This window comes from Chiloscyllium plagiosum, chromosome 6, assembly GCF_004010195.1.
Source record: "Chiloscyllium plagiosum isolate BGI_BamShark_2017 chromosome 6, ASM401019v2, whole genome shotgun sequence".
Lineage (NCBI taxonomy): Eukaryota > Metazoa > Chordata > Chondrichthyes > Orectolobiformes > Hemiscylliidae > Chiloscyllium > Chiloscyllium plagiosum.
This window is the reverse complement of record NC_057715.1, coordinates 18342162-18350996: the sequence shown is the minus strand read 5'-3', so window position 1 is coordinate 18350996 and position 8835 is coordinate 18342162. Positions and strand designations below refer to the sequence as shown.

Sequence of the window (8835 nt, the reverse complement as noted above, 5' to 3'; positions counted from 1 at the left end):
GGCTACCGGATTGTCCAATCATAGCCCCTCTCATCTCTCCGCACGCCCTTACCTTCAGCGAGAACAATCGCCCCGCCCCGCTCCGCTCCGGCCGGCCACTGCGATTTGAGCAATGTTGAATACTTTGAGCCGCCGGTGGGCGGGGCTTGTAATTTCCGACATGGCGATTGGGCAGCTCACTGTTTAATGAACAGCTGTCGGAGATGGGTGGAGCCGAGAACGGGTGTTGTGGGGCGGGATGGAAACGTGAGCTGCGGAGTCCTGGGCTGGCGATTGGTCAGCTTCTGCTTGATGGACAACATCAAGAGACAATCGGCTGAGATAACCGGTAGGAATGGGCGGAACTATATAAATTATTGTGCTATGATTGGTCACCCGCCTTGATGGACAGTTGGTGAGAGCAATGAGCCGCAGGCATACCAGGGAGTGGGCGTATCTACGTAAATCATGGTGCTGGGATTCGACGGACGTGAGGAGGAGGCGGAGAGAGAGTCGAGAGGCCGGAGGGAGGGGAACTCGAGAGCCGTCTGGGGAGGGGAAGGGGCGGGGCTAAGGTTGGGATTGGCCGAGCAGGTTGCGTGACGGACGGCGGTTGGACCAGTGCGTCGGCGCGATGAGGTAGACGGCGGGACCTCCAACGACCCTCGGCGCAGCGATTGGAGCACGGAGGCCTGACGGACGTGGAAAGGGCGGGGCCGATCGACTACGGTGGCCGGGCCGTGTCACGTGAGGAGGCGGCGCGGGCGGCCGAGCGAACGAACGGAGAGAAGTCTGCAAACGGCAGAGAGAGAGAGAGAGAGAGGTCCCCGCCCGAAAGAGTATGGCGGCGCTGATTGCGGAGTCGGGCAATGGGAGAGCTCCGGGGGTGTAAAGCCGGAAAGGGAGAGAAGGGGAGGGGTTGCGGGGGAGAAACGAAATGAGGAGGAACCTGCGTTACATTCGATGAAGAGAAAGAAGATGGGGAGGGAAGGGAGCGCCGCCGTTACCTTCCTGTGAGGCGGAGGAGCGGCCTTTTGTCTCCCTCCGGGGAGGGGGGGGGTTATTTTTTTTTTCATTTCCCCCCCTCCTGAGGAAAAGTAGAAGTGCGGGGTGGAATAAGAAAGGGGTTTTGGGAGGGGGAAGTTAATTTACCCCGCATTTCCTGCCCTCCGATTTAAAAAAAAACCCACACCCCCCCCCCTCCTCCGCCGCCCCCACCTTAAAGGCGCTGTGTGTGTGTGTGTGGCAGAGGCGGCCATGAGGGAGTACAAGGTGGTAGTGCTGGGCAGCGGCGGCGTGGGCAAGTCCGCCCTGACAGTGCAGTTTGTAACTGGCACCTTCATCGAGAAGTACGACCCGACCATCGAGGACTTCTACCGCAAAGAGATCGAGGTAGTGTGTGTGTGTGTGTCTCTCTCTCTCTGTCTTCCCCTGCCTTCCCACTTCCATTTCTAACGTTTTGTTGTTGAGGTAGGAGGAGGTGATGGCGGTGAGGAGCTGGGAGTGACAGCAGAGGTTTGAGGAAGCCTCTCCGAGGAAGAGGCAACCAGCATCGAAAGCGAGACGTGCATTCCTGTGGCACCATCAGTGGTCCCACTTGGCAGCCACTCTTATTTATTTTTTGAGGGGCTCTTTAGGGCTGCCAGTCGTGATTGAGATGTTTTCCTTGGAGGTTTTAGCACATGACACCTTGCCCTCAACTTCCTTTCCCCACTGTTCCCCATAGTTTATCGTAGAGGAACGTCTTCTGTGCGCAGAAGGCTCACAACTTGCTTTAACGGCGTTTCTTTTGGGTGTTTTGTGCACTGCTGAGACCCAGAAGACTAACATTTTGTTCCTCCAGGTCATCCTGGAGGCTTGCTAATGCAGGTTGTTTTTCAATGCAAAGGTTGAGCAGATTGGGCCTATGCTTACTGGAGTTGAGAAGAATGAAGGATGTGTTTACTGAAATGTGTAAGATCTTGGAGAGGCTTGACAAGGGATGCAATGGGGGAGTCTAGACTAGGCAGAGTTTCATTTACATTCAAAATGTGGAATTTCTTCTTTGAGGGTTGTTCATGTTTGGAATTCTCTTTCCTGAACAGTGTTTGATTTTGGGTAATGGCTGAATAACTTTGATTTTCTGTTGTGTGTGATGTTGATTGAGGGATAAATATTGGACAGAATGCTGATGAGAATGAGCAGCCCTGCACCTGTTCGAATTAGTACACATGGGAACATTTAAATCTACCGGAGAGAAAAGAAGGGCTTTAGTTTAACATCTCATCTGAAAACTAGCCTCTGATAGTGCAGCAACCCCCTGTTACTGCAGTGGAAATGTCAGCTTTTTAGTGAGCTTGAGTCATGCAAGTGGAACATCTGTAGTGAGAGTACTATCCCCTGAGCTCTGGCTGTCAGTTTATATAGTTAAAAATTAGAGACTTCATGTACAATAACAAATAATCTTTAGAAATAAAGCTAATAGGAGTAGGTTATTCAGCCCTTTGATCCTGCTTCACCATTCAATATGATCATGGCTGATCAGCCAAGTCAGTAAGCAATTCCTGCTTACTCTTACCTACATATATAAATAACTTTGAGGACTAAAGAAATCTAACTCCTTGAAAATATTTAACGTTCTGCCCTCATCTGCTTTCTGTCGCAAAAACTGATTTACCCTTAGTCAAAGAATTGTAAATTCTGTATACCACACTTCAGGAAAGATGTGAAAGTATTGGACTGAGTTCAGAAAAAAAATCATAAGAATGATTCCAGGAGTGAAAGACATCAGTTAATTGGACAAATTTGGAAGAATTTCATAGCCTTGTGGAAGTCCCCAAGATCCAAGAGGAGTTTGATAGAGAGAAATTGTCCTAATTTTCAGAATGGTTAAAAACCAGAGACCATAAATTTAAGATGAATGGCAAAAGCAACTGTAATATGAAAAAAAATTGCGATCATGCTGCAACTGTTTAGGATCTGGTATGCATAGTCTCTGATGCAATGAAGTCTCTGAGGGGGGAATAGGTTTGTTATCTGAAAAGAAAAATGTCCGAATTACAAGAATAGGGCAAGCAAATGGGGTAAGGTGAATTGCTCTTACAGGTAGCTGGCATGAGGAGAACAGCCACCTCCTGTGCTGTAAGCATTTTGTGATTCTTTTACAGGTGGACTCATCACCATCGGTGTTGGAGATTCTGGACACCGCAGGCACTGAGCAGTTCGCCTCCATGAGGGATTTGTACATTAAGAATGGCCAGGGTTTCATCCTGGTTTACAGCCTAGTCAACCAGCAGTCCTTTCAGGATATCAGGCCCATGCGTGACCAAATCATCCGTGTGAAACGCTACGAAAAAGTGCCTGTCATCCTGGTGGGCAACAAAGTGGACCTGGAAAGCGAACGAGAGGTGTCAGGTGCTGAGGGCCGGGCCCTAGCTGAGGAATGGGGCTGCCCCTTCATGGAGACCTCTGCCAAGAGCAAGACCATGGTGGATGAGCTTTTTGCTGAGATCGTCAGACAGATGAACTATGCTGCACAACCTGACAAGGAGGATCAGTGCTGCTCTTCCTGTGTCCTACAGTAAAACACACTCAGAAAAGCAAAAACCACATAAACTTTGTCAGTTCCTGTCTGGGGAGATGACCACCTCTTCTGATCTAGGCGGCAACTAGATTATTTCTTATTGCTGTGTATAAAAACAGCAGATATCAAAAGAGAGGTTTATGACTTGCTCAGTGCTCATCCTATATGCTAGCATCAAAACAAAAGCACTTTTGGGTTATGACAAAACATTCAGTCAGTTACTATTTGGCAAATTGCTGCCTCTTCTAAATCAGGGGACCCACCAGATTATTTCACACTGTTGTTTTATAAAAAGCAGAGTGTCTTGATGAGAAGCTTTATAACTGATGACCCCTTCCTGTGTCCGACATAAGGAGAAAAAACAAACAATTTGGGTTAGCACGAGACTTCGTATTAGTTCCTGCCTGAGAGATCTTGGCCTTGTCTAACCCAGGAGACCCATTAGATTGTTTTGTGTTCTTGTTTTTTTTGTTGTTTTTGAAAGAAGGAAGGAAATCAAGAGCTTTATAACTCCGATGGAATTGGGGACCAGTGTCCTAAAGGCAAAGCTAATGCTTTGGGTAAAAGCGGGACTTTGAATTAGTTGTGATCTGGGAAGTCTTCACCTCTTCCAACTCAGGTGAAACTAAAGTGTCTCAAATTGCTGTTTGTAAAAGGAGAAGATATCGACAAGAGGGCTTTATAATTGATGATCAGTGCTGCTCTTTGTGTCATACCATAAAAAGGTAATGGTTCCTTTAAACGCAAGAAAAGACTTAGATTGGTTGCAACGAGTGAGTTACGTGTGTTGTGACACAGCTTCAAAAAAAAGAGCCAATTATGTAGTGAAAATTTTAAAACTAAAATTTAAGGTTGAGGATTAGGGCTGCTCTCTGTTGTGTAAATGCACTGATTTTATATAAAAAAAATTTTTTTAAAGGAGCAGTTGTTATGATGCAAGTAGGATGCCCACACCAGATTGATCTAGCTTCAGTCTTCTACATTGTGTTACTGAGTAGTTAAAATGCTTATTGTATAGTGGAGAGCCAGTAACTGAAATGGGAGAGGAGAGTTCTCAGTTCATGTCTTCTGTCGTGAATCAGAAACAGCCTAAATTCTTCAGTTGTTTGTACCTAATAGGATTCATGGGCAAGCAAACATGCAACACATTATAACAGAAAGGAATCTGTGCTGTTCTTCAGAGTCAAAGAGGAAAAAGCAGTGGACCTTTGTAACTCCTATATCGCAAAGTCTAACCAAGAGCATAATGTTAAGGGTTTTCTTCAGTATTTCATCACCTTTTTTCACTGCATAGTATCATACTTCTGTGAATACTGCAGAAGTAATGATAGGTGTTAAGTTCCTCCCTTACTGTCGAGGGGAAAGTACAATGAAGTATTGTGGCTGACTGACGATCATTGTACAGGAAAGAATTGACTAATTCACTTTTTTTTTTCTTTTGTGGATAGCACGTTACCCTGCTCTGTACTCTTGTGTTGCTTTATGTTGGGAAGGAAGAAAGTGAAGTGACTTTTATTTTCTGTCATGTAGTGGAGAAAATTTAAACTGTCAAAATAAATTTAATGAGCAACCAATAATTCAATTTTTATTTTTGCAAAAAAATGAGCAGCTTTACAACCTGACCAGATTTGGCTAATTCTTTTTCTCCACTGTTTAGAAAGGTGATTATTTTGTTATATTGATTATTTGAGAAAATGGCTTACTGTTTTGAGTTTTTGTAATACTTCATAGGGAGGGTCAAGAAGAATGCAAGACTCACTGTAGAAAATTGAAGCTTATTTCGAAAGAGGTACACAACAATTAGGAAACAAAAAGTTTCCTGCTGAACAGAGGAAAATGTTTCTATTCCTGCAAGGTGAACAAATTAAAATTTATGATGCTAAATGTGGGAGTGGTAGTTTTTATGCTGCCATAATACATGGAAATGGAATGCTGGCTGAATGGGTTTAGAATAGTCAGTTTGTTATTTTTGACCAGTGCAGGAACGATGGGCCAAAGGGCCTTTTTCAGTGCTGTACTTCCCTGTGACACTCTGAAGTATCAGCACAACGGCTATCACTAGCCAGCTGTAGGGGCTTGGGAGACTATCCCGTATAAAATGTCCTCATTTCACCATTGTGATTTTAAACGACCCATGTCGCTGAGTGCTGCTTCAGTGAGAAGGTGAGGAGAGTTCCTTGTCCAGTCTTTGTTCTTGCAGGTAAGGACAAGGAAGTATTGAGGAAAATTGCCTCTGTGAGGTTGAGATAAATCTTCAGTCAAGTTTAAAGACTCCTGCGGAATAGTCCTCGCAGACTGTGTGGGAAGAGGAAAAGAATATTATTTCCCATTCCTACAAGCGGCTCAGTCTTCTAATGAGTGTTTTTCAATGGGCGCGATAATATATGAAACTTGAGGATGTGAATACCTGAAGATCACCTGTAACACGTTGGGAAGGTTTGAAAATTCCACATCATGGAACTCAATTTTTTTTTAAAATCACATGTTGCAGTCAATCCAGACAAATAAGATTCAGATTCTTATATTGCACGCTGAAGAATTTATTGAATTTATAGCTTGAGTCTGTGAAAATGAAAAGTCTTTGAATTGATCAAATCTTATAAATTAATAGAAATTATCCCTCCAATTTCCTTCTTTCCTGATGCAGAAGTGGCAAAATTTTATTTTATGAATGGTGCTCAAATACTTTGATTTTTTTTCTATTTTATATCTTTTGAACTAAGAATATACTGAATGCATGGCTGAACACCAGATAATTACTAAAGTCTTACATTGGAGCATCTGTAGTGGTTTAATAAATGAACACAGTAGCAAAGTGTTTTGGGCACTACAGTCTTATTTTGCTTGCTTTGAAATACCTGGCAATTGTTTGTATTTTAATTATTTTAAAATGCCACTGCTTAGTACCAGCAGTTGGAATTGTGGAAATGAGGACCATTTTCTCCAAAGTTGACCCCGACTAAGGGACTTTTGTCAAATCCATAAAAGTTGTCACACACTTGGAGGAAACAAGTCCTTACGTGTAAAATTGATGCATCTTGTATTCAGATTTCTAATGACAAGATTCCCAAAGGAGTAAATCACATGTCGGGTTTTAAGTATGGTGTGCAAGTGAAAGCCTGAACATGTTACTGGGCGCACCCAACATGAGCAAAACAACCTGATTCTCCAGATCAAGGTTTTCCTTCACTTTAAGCTATTCAATTCTTTCATGAAAATTACATCCTGCATCTTCAGTGGTATGTGGTGGATTGTGAGACTTCTAACTGTTGCAAAAAGATTTTCTTGAAAGCTGCAAGTTACGGGTGCAGGTTTCTTTTTTTATATATAGGCCAAGAAGGTTAAAAAGACATTTCTGTGAATTGCAATAGTTTATTTTCCATTTCCAGTACATTACAATAAACTGAAGGTGCAGTAAATGAGGTCCAGTTTGCGTGATTTTATTTAACAGGATGATGGGAACTTAACCTCATTTTATAACGTACAGACTTTTTGTTGAAGCGTTCGGAGGTGTATTTTATTCTCTTGTTATATATCAGCTTACGTTTACATTTCCAAACAGTGTCTTGCATTGTTTTTATTATTTACCTGAATGTTCAGATATTTACAGCAATGCCTCGTTTCATATTTAATGACCCCTTAAAACTGATTTGTATGTGTGGGCAACATTCTTTGCAACTCTTTCTAACTGGAAATTAAAGACTAATCTAGTATGGTGAATCTTCTAAACTTTTCAATGCTGCTTCCTTTGCATTTTAAGCTGTAAAACGAAGTTGTGGGCTGTAGCATTTCATTTGCAAGCAGATACTGTGCATGTTCACATGAACGTGCGTGTGTTTAAAGAAAGCAAACGTTTTTTTATTGCCGTTGTGAATGTAGACAGATTTTCTTTGAGACTAGTTATTCTTTGATCTTCACATGGAACTGGTTCCAGGAAATGTTAAATTTTGTGCTGATACGTTTAGTGGATAAGGAAAGGAACTGACGATTTGTGTTCATTCTGGACAATTGAAGCCAGATAATACAAGATTTCACTATCTTGTTTTAAATGTTTCCTATTGAGGATCCCCTCTTACCTGGTGCTAAATCAGTTTGCACAAATTTTAATGGCTAGCTAATAAATTTCTTTTTACTACATGCATAGCACCTGTTTCATTGACTGGATGGTTGACATTGCAAATTATTTCGTGCAAATCTTTTTCAAGTTTGACATGCTGCCTGTGAGTTGGGCTAACTGCCTTTTAAACCAAAGGAGGCTCTTCAAATTTGGAATCATTTGCAATGTGTTGTTTATGCTAAATGCTTAATATCACAAAAGCCCTTTGTCTCGTTACTTTAACAGTATTAAACAGCTTAATCGATTAATTTTTAAAAGTTTTAACAACTACAGATATAAAGGCATCTTCACACAGTACTAGGCATTTTTTGTTTCAGAATCAGATTGGGGAGCTAGATGTTTCCCAATAAGTTGTTCCAGTGAAAGAACAAATGTGACTTTTCATAGAGTACCTAATCATGGATCACCAATATCGCAAAGCACTTCTTGTAATAAGAATTTTTTTATGCAGTTACTATACTGCATTTGAATCTTCTATGTTGCCACATTGTTTGTCTCGTTTAATACAAGAATTTTAACTGAAGTCATACTTTTGGGTTTAAATCCCCAAGATTTCCAGCATATTTGATGTATGATTTTGAACAATATTTCTAATTTCATAAAATAGAACACAGAACAAAGTATTTATAGGACACCTTCCAAAATCCAATTGCCCATTCCTAAAAACCCTGATGAAATCCTTGGCTGGCTTCATCACATATTCTTTAATGTAGAACCACTGTTCTTTTATCTTTAAGTGTCTGTTAGAGTAGTTATGAATTCATTTTATTGAATGCAAATCCTAATGCTGCTTTAATGTCATGATAGCTGTGTGGAGGTAATTATACTCCTGTTGTGCCCAAGTTTAGTATATTTCCTATGTATAGGAGTAGTTGATTCTTCTAAAGATGGTGTTGCTTTTGGAGCAATGAGGATAATAAAATAAAAAACTTCATAGATCTGGAAGCTTTCTTGTGTGTAGTTGGTTTTCCAGTATAGTTATGCAATGTGTATGCTCAAATGTTGTTTTGACAATGTATCATTTATGATTGTATAAAGGGAGCTTTTCATAGGCAAAATCTAATTCCAATCTTTTTCTTTTTGTTTGTTTTATGAAGTGAGGTTTTATTTAATCACTGCTTCAGCTAGTGAATAAACATTAAGGGCAAAGCTCGACATCTGTTAAAATCTTGTAAGA

At 41.5% G+C, this 8835-nt stretch overlaps 1 protein-coding gene across 2 annotated transcripts; it reads left to right on the top strand.

The window, feature by feature from the left end:
• Positions 1-664: 664 nt before the first annotated feature.
• On the top strand, positions 665-7144 carry LOC122550507 (ras-related protein Rap-2a). 2 transcript variants are annotated; one of them, XM_043691333.1, is made up of 2 exons: positions 665-818; positions 3126-7144. In XM_043691333.1, the coding sequence occupies exon 2, from the start codon at positions 3189-3191 to the stop codon at positions 3540-3542; it is 354 nt and encodes a 117-aa protein (XP_043547268.1). In that variant the 5' UTR covers positions 665-818; positions 3126-3188; the 3' UTR covers positions 3543-7144. The 2 variants fall into 2 exon arrangements, with proteins under 2 accessions (XP_043547268.1, XP_043547267.1); XM_043691332.1 differs by lacking the exon at positions 665-818 and adding an exon at positions 867-1371.
• Positions 7145-8835: the final 1691 nt, after the last annotated feature.

Bases quoted from the DNA above. Each gene is read 5' to 3' on its own strand.
- LOC122550507 (XM_043691332.1), top strand. From the start codon at position 1,237: ATGAGGGAGTACAAGGTGGTAGTGCTGGGCAGCGGCGGCGTGGGCAAG. The intron at 1,372-3,125 runs GTAGTGTGTGTG...ATTCTTTTACAG, and splicing joins TCTACCGCAAAGAGATCGAG to GTGGACTCATCACCATCGGT.